The sequence below is a fragment of the Sesamum indicum genome, unplaced genomic scaffold (assembly GCF_000512975.1).
Source record: "Sesamum indicum cultivar Zhongzhi No. 13 unplaced genomic scaffold, S_indicum_v1.0 scaffold00202, whole genome shotgun sequence".
Taxonomy (NCBI): domain Eukaryota; kingdom Viridiplantae; phylum Streptophyta; class Magnoliopsida; order Lamiales; family Pedaliaceae; genus Sesamum; species Sesamum indicum.
Window position 1 is genome coordinate 93,705 of NW_011628096.1, and position 19,054 is coordinate 112,758.

General features: G+C 35.5%; 2 protein-coding genes across 3 annotated transcripts in view; one reads left to right on the forward strand and one right to left on the reverse strand.

Annotated features, from left to right (window-relative positions):
• Positions 1-415: 415 nt before the first annotated feature.
• Positions 416-4,916, forward strand: LOC105179762 (galactoside 2-alpha-L-fucosyltransferase-like). The gene is made up of 2 exons (XM_011103402.2): positions 416-893; positions 3,189-4,916. Exons 1-2 carry the CDS (start codon positions 623-625, stop codon positions 4,646-4,648), a joined length of 1,731 nt encoding a protein of 576 aa, XP_011101704.1. The 5' UTR covers positions 416-622; the 3' UTR covers positions 4,649-4,916.
• A 2,419-nt stretch (positions 4,917-7,335) lies between these two features.
• Positions 7,336-19,054, reverse strand: part of LOC105179763 — an 18,479-nt gene continuing 6,760 nt past the window's right edge. For both annotated transcript variants that reach the window (XM_011103404.2, XM_011103403.2), the window contains exons 7-20: positions 17,493-17,550; positions 17,290-17,400; positions 16,316-16,373; positions 16,112-16,208; positions 14,968-15,003; positions 13,260-13,396; positions 12,356-12,426; positions 12,182-12,235; positions 11,350-11,492; positions 10,785-10,925; positions 9,325-9,558; positions 8,981-9,040; positions 8,031-8,282; positions 7,336-7,740 (exon numbers count right to left, since the gene is read on the reverse strand). In XM_011103404.2, the coding sequence (XP_011101706.1) occupies positions 7,609-7,740; positions 8,031-8,282; positions 8,981-9,040; positions 9,325-9,558; positions 10,785-10,925; positions 11,350-11,492; positions 12,182-12,235; positions 12,356-12,426; positions 13,260-13,396; positions 14,968-15,003; positions 16,112-16,208; positions 16,316-16,373; positions 17,290-17,400; positions 17,493-17,550 (1,584 nt within the window). In that variant the 3' untranslated portion in view covers positions 7,336-7,608. The remainder of the gene's footprint in view (positions 7,741-8,030; positions 8,283-8,980; positions 9,041-9,324; positions 9,559-10,784; positions 10,926-11,349; positions 11,493-12,181; positions 12,236-12,355; positions 12,427-13,259; positions 13,397-14,967; positions 15,004-16,111; positions 16,209-16,315; positions 16,374-17,289; positions 17,401-17,492; positions 17,551-19,054) is intronic.

Below are 19,054 nucleotides of genomic sequence, written 5' to 3' on the forward strand. Positions count from 1 at the left end.
AATTTAAATTACCAAATTCTATGGGATAAATAAAATAATTATATTTTATAGTCAGGCCTTGAAGTTAGTGCCATGCAGACTCCTACAAGCATTCAAGTTAAAACCTAAATTAAATAAAATGCTACCCCAGAAAATAAAAGAATAAAAAAAATTAAGTAAGTTTTTTTTTTAAATTGAAAGATTTGAAATAATAATTTTTATATTTTTTAACAGTATTTTAAATTTAGAGAATTTTAAATATTAACGATTTAACTTTTTTTCATTGAGTTATTTGAAATATTTTTTTAAATGCTTTTTTTAAATTTAAATTAATCAATTCAAATATAATTTTAGAAAAAATCATTTAAGAAAAAATGATCTTGACCGACAACACAGTTTTTTTCCCACCGTAAGTAGAAGGAAAAAGAAGAGAAAAAAAAGGAAAAACCTAAAACCCCACAACAAATACACACACACAACTCACACTAGCAACTGAAGTGAAACCACCTTTGCAGTTCATCAGAATTACACTTACACTCTCTACCTCCAGAGATCGTCGTACGACAGCATTGATTTTTTTATCTAACCATCATCCATCGCATTGTATCAAGAACCCCGATGACAAAACATCATCTTCTGTGATATGTTACTGAGGATGAAGAGGTTCAACAAGGCTGCGACTGATTCCAGTGGAGGCCAACCCACGACGGCCGGCGATCATGGGAACGACGCCGTGGCGAGGGGTCTGGAGTGCAAATGGGGTTTGAGTCTTATGAAATTGATGGGTGTTTTCCTAGTTACTGTAATGGGTTTCTCTGGTTTGTTCTCAGTATCTGTTGTGCTGAGGGACCCGCCTTTGGATGTGCTTTGGACCGTCGTTGAAGCCAGGGATCTTGATCATAGGGTTCGAAAAGGTATTCTTGTTTTGCATATCTTTGTTTTCTATGTATGGTACAGATGGTTTATGTGGAATTATGCAAAAGTTTACTGTTTTCGGTTTTTTCTTTTTGGGTGTTCTGAACAGTTAAGATATGTAGATATTGTTCTTGTTTGCGGTTAATTTGCTTGTACTGAGTATGATTAACCAAGTTGTTTGCTTTTCGTAATGACGGTAAGTAGAACTGATTGTGTTATACCAATTCTTGAGAATTGAGCTCGCAAAATGGATGGTTAATGAGTTGAAGGAATTCTTTTCTCAGTAGAGTGGTGCATACAGTGTGATTTGTCTTAGTTCAGTTCCACATCTTCCTTGTCCAAATTGTGGATCACCATACTACAATACATGGTCTTTTGCTGAATTCAGCAGAGACGCAGATGAGTGGGAAATGTAGTTGTCTTGTGGAATTAGAACAGGGCTCTTTGAAATTATGTGCACCGAATTGTTTCAAATGCCAAGTTAGAAAATATGTACACCATCAGGTAACAAAGTCATACGAGAAGAATGTATTTTTTACCCTCCATGATGTTACGCATCTCGGCTGCTTCTTTATGAACTTAAGTTTTGACATTTGCTTTTCTTTAGGGCTTACTTTCATTTTTTCTGTCGTCTTAAATCATGGTGAAAATCAGGGATTTCCTACACCAGTTAACTTAAAGCATCATAAGATTACGCACTGCTCTACATCTAAAATAGATACCCCTCCATGTCAAATAAAAAAGGAGTGCTGCTATTTGTTATACAGTGTTGTGACCAAAACTTTATGAAATAGAACAGGTAGTTTATCATGTTCTACCCACAGTATGGGTTTCACTTAGTTATTTCTAATTATGTTTACGATTCTTAGTAAATAACTTCTGATGAATGGTTGTAACAACATAAGGATGATAAATATGAAGCCTACAAAAAAGACAATGCAATTTATTCTTGATTTGGACTAGTAAACATTTGCTTAGTACTCATTTTCAAACATCAACTTCTCTTTTCCCTCATAGTTAGTGGACGAGTGTATTTTTTAGGTGTAGGTGTGTGATTCAATTAAAATATAACACAGTATGCAGTAATGTTATAGAACTCTGTACTGCTTGTTGTTGATCATGCAGGTTCTGCTTGTTGATCATGCAGTGCTGCTTTGAGTTCTGTACCTTGGGGAGCTAAGTTATGAACTTGTGCATTCGGATATAACAAAAATTTTGTATGAAAAGGCAACTGTTCGCTATCATCGTGAATACAGAAAAGTTGTCCTATGATTATATGTGACAAATATGAGAGTATCCTTTGGAGGATTAGAAAATGATATGTGTCAGCTCGAAAAATTTATATAAAAGGTTAATTACGCCTAGCCCATTTTCAAAATGGCAAAATTACACTTAACTTTGAAGAATACACCTAAGCATTGTCTGAAAATGCCCCAATTTTATACTCTGAAAGAGATGAATTTGTAATGCTCGTATAGTTAAAAAGATGTCTTTCTAGGATTATTTTTTCTTCTTTTCCTTTTTTCAATATTTTGAGATAATGCCTGGAGGATTTGATCATGAGGATCTTAATACTTTTAAGATGGATAGATAGAACTAGGCCTCCTAGGCTTTATTAAGTTTATTGCCAATGACTTGTAAGGCAGTAGTAAAGCAACCTTTCCGGTTACCATCTTAGAAACCATCAAAATGTTTCTCTTTAGTAAATGCTTTGTAGACATTTCTTTTTTCTATATTTCAATTATGCAACACTAGATGAAGGGCTTGCATAAAACATTTTAATGTGAGAAATGCGAGAATGGGTGAAAATATATATAGAAAGATAAAAACCCCAGAAAATGGCTACTTTCCCCATCTCCAGTAGCTACTTCCAATATTACTTTGCCCCCTTTGAACTATATGAACATGATGTTGACGCTACAACAAGTTGCAAAACATTTTCAACTGACCGGTTGGAGGGGTAGAAAATTGGGAGTTCACTTATATATTTTTCTGATGCCGAACATTCTTCATCCGAAATGCTAACATCAGGGTGATTGTTAAATGGAACATTTCTTGAGCGGGTGTAAGTGTAATTTTCAAACTGTAAATTGTGCTATTCCAAAGGCGGTCTAAGTATATAGTTAATAGTTTATATGAATACAACTAAATATCAAACATATTCTATCATGCACAGGATAGTATGAACTAAGTTATCTTCCTGGGTGGATCCAATTTTTTACCGACTTTTTCTGTTTCTCTCTCTTTCTTATTGCTGTATTTTACATTCTAATTTTCGCTTTACCTTTTGGCAGCCATACTACCAGAAGATGATCCTGCTCAGCCTGTTCAGGTGCCTAAAGATAAGATTCTTGGTGACATTCTCCCGACTGGATTTGATGAAAAATCTTGCCTTAGTAGGTATCAGTCACTCTTATATCGCCGAGGAGTTCCGCGAAAAGCTTCCCCCCACCTCATATCCAAGTTACGAAGCTATGAAGCGCTGCATAAGAAATGTGGACCCTACACAGCTTTGTACAATAAAACCATGGAAGATCTTAAATCGGGCAGATACTCGAGCATATCTGACTGTAAATACCTTGTTTGGATATCCTTTAGTGGTCTGGGGAACAGGATTTTGACACTTGCTTCAGCTTTCCTTTATGCTCTTCTCACTGACCGGGTCCTTCTTGTTGATCCTGGAATTGACATTCCAGATCTTTTCTGCGAGCCATTTCCAGATGTCTCTTGGTTGCTTCCCTTGGATTTCCCACTGACTAGCCAGTTTAATGGCTTTAACCAGAAATCACGACAGAGTTATGGGAATTTGCTGAAGAGCAAGTCCGTAGGTAATATAACTGGTTCAGCACCACAACCGTATGTCTATCTCCATCTGGTTCATGATTATGACGACCACGATAAACTTTTCTTCTGCGATCAAGATCAATCATATCTGCAGAAGATACCATGGCTGATAATGAAGACTGATAACTATTTCATCCCCTCCCTATTTTTGATCCATTCGTTTGAGCAAGAGTTGCATAATCTTTTCCCGGATAAGGAAACTGTTTTCCACCTCTTGGGGCGGTATCTGTTCCATCCTACAAATTCAGTGTGGGGGCTTATAAGCAGATACTATGAAGCTTATTTATCTAAGGCTGATGTAAAAGTTGGAATCCAAATAAGGGTATTTGATACAGAAACTGGTCCATTTAAACATGTCCTGGATCAGATTTTATCTTGTACCATGAAGGAAGGTATACTACCACAAATTAATGAGCAGGAACCAATCATTAAGCCTTCTGGAAAGCAGAAGACTGTATCTGTCCTGATGACGTCTTTAAGCGGCGGTTACTTTGAGGAAGTTAGAGACTTGTACTGGGAACATCCAACTGTGACAGGAGATGTGATTGAAGTTTACCAGCCAAGTCATGAAGGCCATCAACAAACCGAGAAGCAAAATCACAATAGAAAGGCATGGGCAGAAATGTATCTACTTAGCTTAACGGATAAACTGGTAACAAGTTCTTGGTCGACTTTTGGTTATGTGGCTCAAGGTCTTGGAAACCTGAAGCCATGGATACTCTACAAGCCTGAAAATCGGACGGCACCAGACCCACCATGTCAGCGTGCAGCGTCGATGGAGCCATGCTTCCATGCTCCTCCTTTCTATGATTGCAAGTTGAGGAGAGGTATGGATACAGGTGCTCTTGTTCCTCATGTTAAGCATTGTGAGGATATGAGCTGGGGTCTTAAGCTGGTTGAAACAATGTAGTAAACTCTGAACCATTAATGCTTGCTTTTTCCCCCACTCGGGTAAAGGTCATACATTCTTCGTAAGTATCCAAAAATGATCAAACATACTAGGCTGTCTGTGGCGTACATGTTTCGTCTTTATCAAGGCTTTGGCCCACAAGTGGTTATAATGGACATTGTCTGGAGGGTCCAACTGTTGTAGAATTCTTCCATTGTAATATATCTTTAAGAATCCGTTGCTTCATAATTAATTTTTTTAAACAAATTTAACCTTCTATGACTAGAAATATGCTGGTATAAGTTAAGCTTTCAAGCTCTACAGCCTTGCACTGTGGCATTAGTTTCTAAAGTAAATCAGATTTCTCAGGTTGCTGTGGAAGACCCTTGTTTTGCTTTATTTCTTTTCTAATTGTCTGATCCTGAACTACGATGTTTGAATAAACATCCAAAGTTATACTAGCCAAGGTTGTAAGATTAACCCATCCTCGATGCTTCTTTACGGTCCTGGACTGGTACTCATGATTGCCAGTAGTTGGAGTGCAACCAGCCAAGAACAGTTAGATCATCTTTTCAATTGAACAATAATTTCTAAGACCACCATATCTGGATTTCAACTGTTACACCTCTTGGTAGCTAGCTTTATTTTTCGCGTATGGTCCCAGAACCATGGTGGTCCACAGAGCATAGAGCAAACACTAACCCCAAGATGTTACAGCATGTGAACCGATAGAACCATCCAAATTCACAATAAATGAGAACTCTAACAAGCAATGATACACTCTGAAGGCTGATTACTTACAATACATCAAAGCCTTGGCTAAAGATTATTTGTATGCATAGGGCAGAGAGGCTGAAGCACAACATCAATGTCTAAATTTAAAAGACCTCTTATCACAGGTCTGCTTCTCATTCAACCAGCAGGATGAACAACCATAATAGAATTAGATAAGCAAAATTACATTATACGCACGATTAGTGAGAAAATTAGCTTCATGCGTCTTCAATTTTGCCGGAAGGTTTTAATCATAGGAAATAAGGCTTCTTTTAACTTAATGCCTTCCATTTGATAATTTATTCTCTGGTGGAAATTTGAGGGACGTGGGATTTGCAATCTAGGATGATTTTTAACAAAAGGCAGACACCCAAGAGTTACACGGTTGACATACATCAACATAGAATGTGCATCTTTTAAGGAAAAACATCATCCAACCATTGATCTAGAAGGTGAAGTCATTGCTGAATTCCATAAATATGGTATCGTTTTTTATAGGCAACATGTGATTCAGCTCCACTTATAAGATCAAGTTTCTCAGTTCTTCCTTCCTTCAGACAAGATAATGTGGTATCCATGCCTGAATTTGTCAATAGAAAAATAAAATTAGTATTATTCAAACTGTAAGACCATTGGTATACTTGTGCAACAGTGCTTTGTTTTTGAACTTACGAATGTGCTCTGTAGTGGCATTGTAAGCAAACAGATGTGAAGCCTCCCTGCTCTTTTGGCATGATGTCGGTACGGAGGGATCACCACGTTCCAAGAGTAAGGCTTCCTTCTTTACCTCCTGGTGAAAAATTCCATCTTCTTTTCTTGAGAGTGTATCAACTCTCGGGAGGCCCTGGGCGATTCCCTCTTTGCTGGCGGCCTCAGTAGGTACTGAGGTACAGCATTGTCCTGCTGGAGAACAGCAAGAATCTTCTTGTTGGTTACTTGGTCATCTGGGTGCTGCCTTTTACCTACTTGGAGGACTGTCCTGCTCCGCTGGCAAGGGGCCCCATATGGGAGAAAATTTTTCATCAAGAGTCATCACCTCCGACTTGCATGAATGTCGTGACTAGAAATAATAATTGAATTAATAAAAACAATAATCAATTATGTCTCTATTCGTTAATATTTGACTTGTATGAATGTACATATATTTTTTTGGTATTAAAAAATTTAGATAATAATTCCTCATTTTTTTAATTTTTTTGAAAAAGATTACCTATTTAATTTTTATTTAGAATTAAACTAATGTGTACTATTGATAAAAGTATTTTAAAAAGATTTAAATACAAATTATGTCCAAAAAGAGTTACTTATTTGATTCTAATAGTATCATATTCAATTTTATCATTTTACCAATAAAACTATCCTATTATACCGGATACCCTAACATCTTATAAAATCTAAAAATATTTTATGAATTTTAACATCTTATTTTATCCAAACGTTTTAATATTTTATATTTTAAAATAAAATTCAACATCCTGTGAACTCCTAAAATATCATATAAAATATAACAGCTTATAAAATGTCTTAAAAAAAGTTTAGCCAAATGAGTTTACCAATTTTTAGTTTTTATTTCTATTTTATGCACAAAATGAGCTCCACTGTAAAACTACAAAATAGAAATGCATGTGATTTGAGAGACTACCGGTACCAAATTTGAGCTGCACTATAAAACTACAAAATAGAAATGTATGTGATTTGAGAGAATACCGGTACCGATGATTCAAGGATAGAAAATTCAAATTTTAAAAATATAATATTATGGATTATAAAACTTTTTATATTTATTTCAAATTATATTTTGTGGAATATTGATGAATTATAATTTTTTTTATATAAGTCATTACAATTCTCTTTCTTAAATCTTTATTAAAATCCAAATCTTTCCATCCTGAGAAAATTTTTCTAAAAAGACTTTATAAAAAATATATCACCAATTAACATGGAAGGGAAAGATATCCGAATCGACTTCTGAACTGTTTATAAGTACTCCTAATATTTACATCTCAGCCAAAATCAACCTTGTTATTATCCAACACAAATATATCTCTACCGTCTCCAATATTGCAATATATGCAGGAAAAAATGAGTTGCATCAAGAATAAATATGTAAAAACTTCAGTGTAGCTTGCAATTTCAACCCCTTCAATATTTGTTCCTGATCGCAGCAAGTCTTTCCTACCATAAAACGCGGAACAAAAACCAGTTCTTTATTCGGATTCAGAATCCGAGAGCAATGGTATTTGTTTTGCATCTTTTGGCTCTACGTCAGTGATGGAAGGCGGTATAGGTTGGTTTGAGGCTTTTCTTCGTCTACTCCTTCGCCCTGGTTTGTTCTCATCCTGCAGTTGACATACAAAAAACAACATTAGATCCAACATCATAAGAAAATTTCATAGTTGAGTTTAATAGGAACACAAACATGCAGAATTGTGTAAGTATATAGAAGCATTCTATGTGATGTTAATAACATAAAAACGGAGGGGTTTAACTGAGAGGCAAACAAATTCACATACACCGAATAGGTTTAAGGAGGTATGCAAGAGTCAGACTTGTGTAATGGAATTTCAAGTGCTCATGCATGCAGTTGCTTACTGGGAATGGAATGAGTGTTGGACACGATACTCTGTACCTTTTCTTGGTTAGGTTCGTTTTGGTTGCCGGGTTTAATTGATCGGCTTCTGTTCAGATAAATCAGACCAGATGACATCAAAGCAACCAACATCAAGGAAGGGCCGATTCTTGGATCGCTAAGGTGATCAGGTATACTGGATATGAATCCACTGATCCATTCTCTCATGTTTCTTCCAGAAGAAATCAAGTTGGAACTCTTTGACCAGATCTGATCTCCGTCCTCAGGCACCAGCTCAGGAGCTCTTGTTTTCTGCAGAATAAGGAATGCGTATTTGAGAACTGCAATAAGGAAGATGACTTTGATTACTGACACCCTAGCCTCATCTATAGCAGTGGTATAATGAATGGGTAGAGAAAATAAACAGCAGTTGGCTCCAGTTTCTGGATGATGGTCAAATGTGAATGAGGAATGTATAGAATGATTACGTTAAGACAGCCTGCTGACATCTCCTAGAAATTGCTAAAGTCCAAACACTAGCAACAAAATGAGTAGAAGGAATGTAAATGCAACTCAAATAGCATCAGAAGTGAACATCAGAATCATCGTTGATATAGTCATACAAGAATCAAGATAAAATAAATGGAGTACATGCGGACGTCAGCATGATATCGCTCAGCACACTAACAAACCTTTCACCAGAGCAAGCTGCTCACAGCTTAAATCCATTTCGAGGAAAGAACAGGTAAGGGCAAGCCCATAGCATCTAGAACTCAAAACTAGCATGTACCCTGAATGTGTGTGGGTGTGGGTGCACAGCTCTTTTCTCATAACAGATATAACCACACATAAACACACACACACACACACACAGAGGGAGAGAGATTGTCAAACAGAATATAACACAAGAAACAAAAGAATAGGAGGATGAGATAAGGAACGGAATCCTGCAGTCACCTGATAGAAAAGCTAATTTTCAGGACTTGCAAAGAGTTTAGGGACCAACTTACAAAAGGAGGGAGTTCTCTGGTGTCACCATCTTTAATTGTTTGAGAAATCCATGTTATGATCTGGGAATTGAATCAAATTTTCAGTGATAAGAGTCATTACATAATCTATGAAGCATGCATGATCGAAGCTGTTAAGTAAATACCTGAACTACAACCTGCAAAAAAGTATTCCTTCCATATAATATGGTTAAAAAATGCGCAAAGAGAGCTCATGAATGAAAGGCAACTTAAGCGAAAACCCAATGCATAAAATACGATAACCTGAAACTAATGTCTACAAAAAGCGAAGTTATTTCACAAACATAGACTTTGAAAGAGCACATAACTTTCTAAAGAATTCTAACCTCTGAAATTTCGCCCGATCCGTTGTACTTAGCAACAAGTGTGGATACTGGATCAGCTTCAGTATGATACAAAGAATGGAAGATACTGTTTGCCTGTTTCGACGTGTCCACTTTCTCAGAGTTAGGGTTCCTCTCATAACGCACAATAAACAACCTAGCTACATCCGTCAGACTCTTCCTAGGTCCACATGTCTCATAGCTATTTTCTGAATGAATGTGGAAGAAACAATACCTCTGCATAAAAGGGATAACCTTAGTTATCAATATCACAACATTATGTATAAAATGCTTTAGTAAGATGAGAAAAGAATACTATTACAAGAAGAGAGTTGCTTTATAAAAGCATATGCTAGTTGGCAAATCAATAACAAGCTTGGACATTTTTGGAATAATCTTGCTGTTAAGCAAATTTCTTCAGCTAGAGAAAGATTAGCAGATGATTTTTCATTTTTCATTAAACATCTTGACCATTGGTTGAGAAAAAAACACAGATCTTAATAAATGTCATTCCAAGTGATTTTAGGTCAATCTCCTCCAATAGGTTTACCATGAATGCTAGTCCCATTAGTTTCCAATAGGCACAATGAAAACATCATTTTACCAAACCATATTAATCTACTCACTCAGTATATTAGAATATTTAAATGTGTATAACCAGATGTGGATATATTGAATGTAAATTTTGGACAAATGAAACTTAATAAAAAATAAAATTAATTGAAGGCTGTCTTAGGCTCTAGAACAGCATCAGGAAGAGGAAAATAAGCGACCAGGCATCAGACTAGAACTTAGAATGTTTGATACATCACACGATCACACAAACGCTTCAAAGCTTCTATAATCAATGGGGAGACTGCAATTCAAATCAAGCCAGTAATAGTCTACACCAGATATGGCATGTTTCAGAAATTGGAAGTTTATCAAAGTGACAACCAAACTAAGCATACTTTAATCTGAAATAATGCATGCCATAACTAGACTTAACAAGTAAAACCAGTTGAAGCTTACAAAATACCATGATTCGAAAACAATAGAAACCCAATCAAGAGTTTCCAGAAAGAACTCAAATAGGGCTACAGGGAAACATACATTTCCACAGAAATACTTTCTTGAATGTTGTATCACTCATTAGTGGGCCAAATCTCCCCAAGAATAAGATGACCCAGTTCCCGATAGCTACTACTTCTCTTATAGAAGACTAGCACATTAACAATATTATAAAACTAAGCCAGACCATCATTATAGTGCAGTGTTATGCAAAACCCAGAAAAATAATTAACATAAACATGTTTATAAGTAGTTAAATATGATTAACTGCTCTGTCTTTGATATATTATCGGGCAGACTTTCTAATAAAGATACCAGTGAAGTTGAAAAAAATTACAACCAACAGTATTGTAAATGAATCCAGAACAACAATCGAGAACAAAATCAAATGGCAATAGAAGAATGGAGCTCACATGCTGTGCCTCCCCATCTAGCCAAGCAAATGTGAGTCGCTTCTGTTTCAGTGCTATGGCTGCTGGAGCTGACATGGGCTCTTGATCAGCTACATCCGTCGTCCCGTAGTTTGAAAGTTTATCTTGCACTCTGCGCATGATCTTTAAAACATATGTCATTCAGACGACCTTGGAGGTTGCTGAATTAATAAAATTCTTTATATAAAACACAGGCAGAATCTGTATAACTGCATGGGAATATCATGCAATTATCATTTGTGATCCTTGAAGAAATATAATCCCAAATAACCACCTGATGCTACTAGTTACTTAAAACACTCCATGATTTCCGTAACTTGTTCAACCCACTTTTCCCTTGGGTTCTATAATTCTATGAATTTAAGCATTATTTTTCCCGTATGAATTACCTATTAAGAAAAGGAACAAAATAAGTAAAGACTCATAATGCAAGAATGACACATAGAGACCATTTCAAAGTCCTAATACCACATAATTAGTATTAAGACAGACAGACAAACACACAGTGAGGAGGAGGAAAACAAAGAGAAAAGAATAATGAGCTCACTTCACGCATTTCATTGAGTTCCTGGCTTGGCCTCCCAGCAACAAGGGCACAATACCAAATCTTGGTACCACTTCCGGCGCGTGAATAGCCATGGACGTCACAGCCTAACTCCATTGAAGTTACATTTCTCAGCTGTGGAAGCACTGAAAGCACATAACAAGAGATTCAAACTAAAACCATTTTTACAGTTAAGGTTCCTTCAGAAAAATCTCAACCATAAGCAAAGACCAGTTATCAAAGACTTCCTGTACTCATTTACTTGTCAAAACCAGAAGAAAGTAACCCTAGAATGCTAAAAGAGGGTAGGACCCTAATTATTCCAGGTGGTCTTGGAACGAGTAAAATTCAAATCTGGTGATCAAAATTTCCCCCTCACCATTTCTATTCAGAGCAATCGAACTAAACTGAAATTATGTGAAAAGGTTTTGTGTTAATCACGTCAGTTGTAACTTGATCAAAGAAGCATTCTAGAACAAGGCTAAGAACAAGTCTGGTTTATTGTTTTCCAGGAAAAAAAACCTTGGTGTGGATTGTAAGACATCTGAAAATTTCCCCTCGAGACGAGGCAATTTGAGGCCAACAGTCAACATATGGAGCAACCCGAAACAGAAAACTTAAAGAGTTATACAATGCCAAAAAGGATAACTATCATGTGACTAGTGACTACAATTTGCAAAAATATGTCTTGAAATGCATAACTTTATATTAGACAGCAGCAACATCAATTTCAACTACCAAAATTAAAATGAGAGCAGTAACATGTTCGAGACAAGGTTTAATTTTACGTATGACACAAATGCAATTAACTTAAGAGTAGAAAGGGCAACTGTACCATGATTTTTGTTCTTCTCCAAAATATCTATCAACGACGAAGTATTGACCGATCCTGAAAATAATAAAGACTTATTAGCTAATACCTAACAGAATAATGTGAATTTATGAGCTCATACATATCCACCTAACTTGAATCATCTAACTATACAAGTATAAAAGAACTGCTACATGCCTTGATAAACAACAGGTTCAACTCCGGGATCTTTCAAAAATACTATCGCAGGAGCAGAATCCACACGAAACCTGTTGTATGGAAAATATGAAATGATAACAAATGTCTAAGGAAAATAAACTTGATTCAATAAAATGGTATATAGGATGCTGTATAAATGTCTCCAGTTTGATAAATGAATCTTAAAATTTTCAGCAAAACCTCTATGAGTGAAGAGTTTGTTTTCTCTTTCTCTGTCATTGGGTGCAAAGAAGTTCCCACACTAATTTAGTCGAATAGCCAACTTAAGATGTGAACTTGACCAGAACTTGTGATCACCTGCTCTTACTTCTGTTTGGCAAAGGCAATCTAGCTCACAACAGATCTCACTAATATAAATATGGATAAGTCAATCTACAACTTATCAAAGTCAGACATCACCTGTCTAAACAGTACTAAGACTAAGTATAGAAGTTCAGAGCATATTGAATCTCCATATAGAGGAACCATACTGAAAAAGGCGCACCTAATAATTACATCTGCATGTTATTCGCTGGAATGTGACTGCAGCTAGTTTATAAAATTTGCAGGATCAAAAGATCATTCTTGACTTCATTGAATTTAAAATAACTATTATGTGCTTCGTTCGACCGCATAAAATGTGCCAAGCAAATCCAGAAGAATGTAATAAGGAACAAAACACAGAGAAAAGTCAATGAGTGAACAAACATAAAAAATCCATGCACACAGAAAAGGACCTGTTCTGATACAGAGACAAGGAAAAGAAAAAGAACAAATACAAAATCACATACATATTCCACCAGAAAGCAATTTCGTCTTCTTTCACATAGAGTGAAGGCAAACATGGCATGCCTCTTCTGACACAGAGACAAGGAAAAGAAAAAAACAAATAGAAAACACATACATATTCCACCAGAAAGCAGATTCGTCTTCTTTCCATAGAGTGAAGGCAAACGTGGCATATGGCGAATAGTTTTTAGCGGCCTGACGAATTAATGGAGTAGCACGTTCTCCAGTTTTTGAGATGAAAATTACTTTAACCTACCAGGATAAAGTTGTAAAAGAATTAGGGGCCCAAGCACCTAATGAAGCCACTCAAGTTCAAGTAATCCAGCAAAGAGAGAAGTTTCAACTGACAATTTACATCTCCTAGCACAAGATAAAAATTAAAAGAAAAGAGAACAGACCAAAATGCTGTAGGATCATGACAAATGCCGATTAGCATAATAATAAACAAATTTGAGCACTACCATACACCACATGAAGAAAAAGGTAAAGCTCATGGCCGACCAATTGGACAAAGTCTAATCGTCATAGTTAAAGCAATACCTTTATTTGTTAATTACCATTAGTCATTTGCTGATTTTAGTAATTTAAGCATTAAGTTTGCCAGTTTATTCACTTTCTTATTCTGGGATTTGAGTCCTGATCTCAGGAGATCTGGGTATTCTAACTAAGGAACTCGAAATATTCCAGTTCTTCATTTCCTACTAATTACTAATTCAGTTGCTATAATTATAAAAACAGTTCCTCTCAGAAGCATCTGAGATTCAGATAGAACCAACCTTCTATTTTGTGTTTCCTCTATCTTATCTCTTAAGCAAGTTCTGATTACCCCTCCTGCCAAGAATGAGAAGACCTTGACAGGGAATTTTGTTTACCAATTCGGAACCAGCATCTAGGGACAGCCTATAGATGAAGGCAAGGGTTCCTCAGGCTTAGGCTCCATAATGAGAGAAGATGTGGGAGTTCCAAGGATGGGTTTAAAGTTTCAAATGCCAGGGGCCTATAGAAGCACATTCTTGAACTCCAGTAGGTGGACGACGGTGTAACCCCAATTCCTTAGAACAAAAGAAACTGCTAAAGACGATGAGAAATTTTTGGACCAAATTAACTGTTCTCTCAAGCATTGTAATAAGCTCGAGCCAAAGTAGACTTCCAGAAAAGTTGGTGGAAGGGCTAGCATGATGAAGTATACCATGATTGGGAATTGGGTATCACCTATTATGTGAGAGGAAGCAAACAGCAGAAGACATAAAGTACCAAAAGTAAAGAATTGAAGTCAACCGCTCCTAAATGGTAGAAAAACTGGAGATAAGGGAAAAGGACAACATAACACATACCTAAATGGAGTGTTCTTTTCTACTACTAAACATTTACATTTTTAAATCATATTTTATGCATACTTTCATGATATAGAACAAAGGAAGTTAAGTATTGGCTCCGTAATTAATCACTTCATTTGGTCATCATAAGTTGGATAAAATTAGTGCTTGTTATTTAACAGGTTTTGATGCAGGCCTAATTTTTCTCTTACTACAGTTTATGTTTGGTAGAGTCAGTAATCACCATAGAAACACTGTTCAAAAGGTTTGATACCAGTACTTCTTTTAATTGTACTGTAGAGTCATTATCATGGAAAATTTTGTATATTATCTGGTCAACTATTTTTCATAACACAGCCACCAATAAATTTTTAATAGCAAGCAATCACCAATCACATGCTTCTCATGGTGATAAATGCATGTGTTTTATCAAATCAGAAAACTAAAAGAATGAGCAATAAATTATAGAAGTACTATGTATTTGTGAGATAAGAGCACAAACTATACCTGATGAGGTTTACCCTTAGCCAGAAAATTATGCACCTAAAAAAGAAGTAAATTTCATATTAAAGCTGATAATCAAAACCACAAAGTGGAGAAAGCGGGCATCTTTCAAGTGATTTAGACTTAAGGGGCACAAACATCATTGAGATATTTGAAAAAACTTAACATTTAGGATATAGCTACAAAAAAGTATTAGAATATGTTTAGGAAACTATCTCTGGCTATTTGGCACATAAAATGGATTTAGTCAATTACAGATACAATATAGAATTTTCTAAAATCACATAATTTTTGGAAAAAGAGGAAATGAAAATTGCAATTAATTCATTTATGACTCCTCAGAATTATCACAATTACCTTCTAGTTAAAACAGAGATCAAAGTTGAGGTTTTCATAAATGTTTAAACATATGAATTTTAATATACATCCAATTTCTAATTTTTCTTGTATTCAAACAAAATCTATAGGCTGAACCCAAACCCTAATACTTCGATCGTGAAACCTCAAAATTTTAAGGGCAATGAATGAGGACAAGAGTCTTTGCTGAATCATTTCCAAACATGGAATATGTATCAAATAAATTTGAAACTTGGCACTTGAGGCCAACTTATAAGAAATTTATATTATATCACCTGTCACTGAAGAAAGGAAAAAAATAATTATTCCTATGTGTTTAGGTCACCAAGGTAGCAACATCATGAAAATCCACTTGCACATATAAGAGTATGTCAGCAGAAATGTGATCCTATGATGGAAGTAATGAAGCAATCTGCCAAGACCCTACGTGTTTTATCTCTTCATGTTTATTTAATTAGTAGTTTATCCTTATAACAAATAGAAAACAAAGCATGCACCAGATATGCTGAATTTGAGCAATAAAGAGGCAGAAAGAATCAAAATTTATAGACACAAAAGAGCACGTCATTGTAAATGGCTCATCAGGTAAAGATACATATGACCCAAACGAGAAAAACAAACAATTACAGTTCAGATACTCTGAAAAAATAACTCTTAAGTATACAGAGGATTCAATACTTTTTGTCTTGGCCAGCATACACCCAAGCAGATAAGATAACCAAACATCATTAGGAGGAATTCCAGACAAAAACGACAAATGTCACAATGCACAATGAATCTAATGGATTACCACTGACTCCTTGAAGTAATATGGAATGCGAGGTAAATTGAGGATGCTTGTAGCCACCCAGTCTGTTATTCCATCAACAGAGAGCTCACCCTTGTACCTAGGGACACAAACCAATTTAAGACTACAAATTCAGAAAACAAAAATTGAAAAAGAAATAGCCTAATTTCTTTAAATATAAAGGATTTATCTGAAGAGGAAACACACCTAGAAAGACAACTTGAACTTTTACACCGAGGTGGAAAAGCCAAAACTACTGGAAGTCCTACAAATTTCGATACAAGCACCCAAAACAGCGAGAAAAAGTAAGCAAATCATACTAACTTCCTTTGTCACTAATTTACACAATAAAGAGGCATGATCAGTAACCATATTAGCAAAATGACCTTCACTCAAAATATTAATCCAAATAAACAGTGATCTCAAAAGGGCGCATATTACCCACCCCATATAAAATATATTTCTCCTGTAACTATTTATAGTCGATGGTGTTCACATTGATGTACAACTCTCACAGAGTTGTTGGGTGGGAATGAGAATTGTATATGTTAAATAACAATCAGAAAAAACTAAAAAACAGATGAATCTGGAGAGAGAAACAAAAGGTAACCACAAACAAACTATATAGCATTCTCTACAATAATGCTTTGTGCAATGAAATAGTATTCAAACTGTGCTGCTCCAACAAAACAGAATCTTTTGATTAAGGTCTGGGATGTTCGTCCGAAATGTTTGGATAAATGTTGAATCCATCAATAGACGTGCATATACAAGACTTGGATTTGGAGAAGGCACTGTTTCTTAAGAGCGTCTTATGCGGCAGCACCCTAGTTTTTTGGTATTTTCAACTTCGATCTAGATTGCATAAAGCACAGGATGATACTCAGCTCTGAGGTCTGCCTCTTGTTACATCTCAAGTTTTAAGAAAGAAATAACTTAGTAAACACTATTAAAAATACAACACACAATTCTGTTATAGCAATAGTATAAATGCCATAAAATTGAAAGGGAAACTAGATTCTAGAGGGACCAATAATTCAAGCATGCTGAAGCACTTGTCATTGTAAGGATGTATTAACAGGGACAAGCGAAGTTACAAACTGCTACATAAAATCAGAAGTACAGAGATTTCTGAATGAATTGGAGCATACAACCAGTAATTATCAGCACGTTGCTCTTACCTCTTCTAAAGAAGGGCTTTCCACTGGGTTTTTTCTCAGCTAAATATATAGCAAGATGAACGTCACCAAGTTCAACCACTCCAGTATTTGCAACCCCATTCAGCAAATTAACTAAATAAAAGAAAAGAAGAAAACCAAAAGCGTGCCGCTTAATAAAGAAGTCAGAGATATTACAGCCTAAACTTTAGCGGAAAGCATCTCACCAACTCTCTTCCATGTAGTAGAAAATTGTGCACAACGGTTGCTTCTAGATGAAGTTACCTATACCAGATGACAGAATGTAATAAAGAATAAGCGTATTTGGAAAATAACAAATTCTCTTAGCAATAAATAACACTAATAAGAATATTAGAAATGTCAAATAAAGCAGATGGGATGCAGGAACAGTATACTTTAAGTAGCTACATTATTGCAAAAGGTGCAGGTTAACTGGTTCAAACATAACATTTTCAACACTTTGACAATGGTGATCAGTAGATGGAAAGGTAGGCATTTAATGCATGATAAAATTAGAAACAAATAAGAAAAGAACTCTAAAATCTTGAGAAATATCTAGTCATTGTCAGAATCCTTATGAGTGAAGCAGTATCTAGCGTTCAAACTCAAAACGGAGAGAAACAAGCTATTAATGTCAAAAACATTTCATGATTGGTTATCAATAGTGGACCCCTGGAGCAATCCACCAAACAAATTAGTTTTTTCTCCAGAATTCAATGTTCTCGTCATGTGAAACATGAACATACATCATAGAGATTTCTCAATTGTGATATGCAACAAAGCCCCACAGTTGCAAAAGGATGGTATAGATTAGATCTTGAATTCAAGTAAATCTTGTATCACAAGAAAGTGGGTTTCTTCGTCATTGACCTAGGAAAAGAAAAATAGGGACGGCATCCATAGGATCAGCCTCCAATTCAATTTTGGATGGGAAAGTTTCATTAAGAAACTCTATTGAACAGATTTATACATAAATTAGGTGACAAACATTCATGATTAATATAACATCGCAATGTCTAAGTGAATGAAACTGGTGGAACTATTCTAAGAAACATAATTGTTTATGCAATAGCTCAATCACAAACATGAAACATGGTCTATTTTTCAGTTCATCTGCATACTGAAATCAAAGAGAAAAATACTCCAGAATTGCTGTTGTTCAAAGAGAACCTGTGGGCAGTTTATACAAACTTAAATGTTGTAGAGATTGATAGTTGTAAAATTTTGTAGTTTGATTAGTATCTAACCTTAACTTATTTAGAGTCAATGGTAAAAGATCATTTCCAACTCAGACACATTTTTTTTTGGTAAAATAGACACACATTTTTTACAATATAATAACAAGCAAATTTGCTCGCATCTGTAACTTGAAAGGCATCCAGTTCCTACATCTTACAGTCCTTTCCTACAGAGAGAATGTACGTAATAAAGTTATGATATTTAAAATTCTGAAAACTGATGTCTCACTGGCCAGAGCTTTTTCACTTAAGGTTTGCCTTTTACTTTTCCTTGTTTTAATGAAAGCATATACAACATGGGTCACAGATATAGGGATTATGCAACAGAGAGGGTCAAAGCAATCATCTACAGAAGGAATGAAGAACATTTATTTGTTATGAGCTAAAAGTTCAAAACTTAGAATTGCATTTGAGTATGTAAGTTTTCACCTGCAACTGAAGAAAATGTGGTCTGTCAAATTTGGACCTTCTGAAGATGTTATGCAATACAGTACCAGACAAGATGCATGATAGTTGACAGGACAATAAAG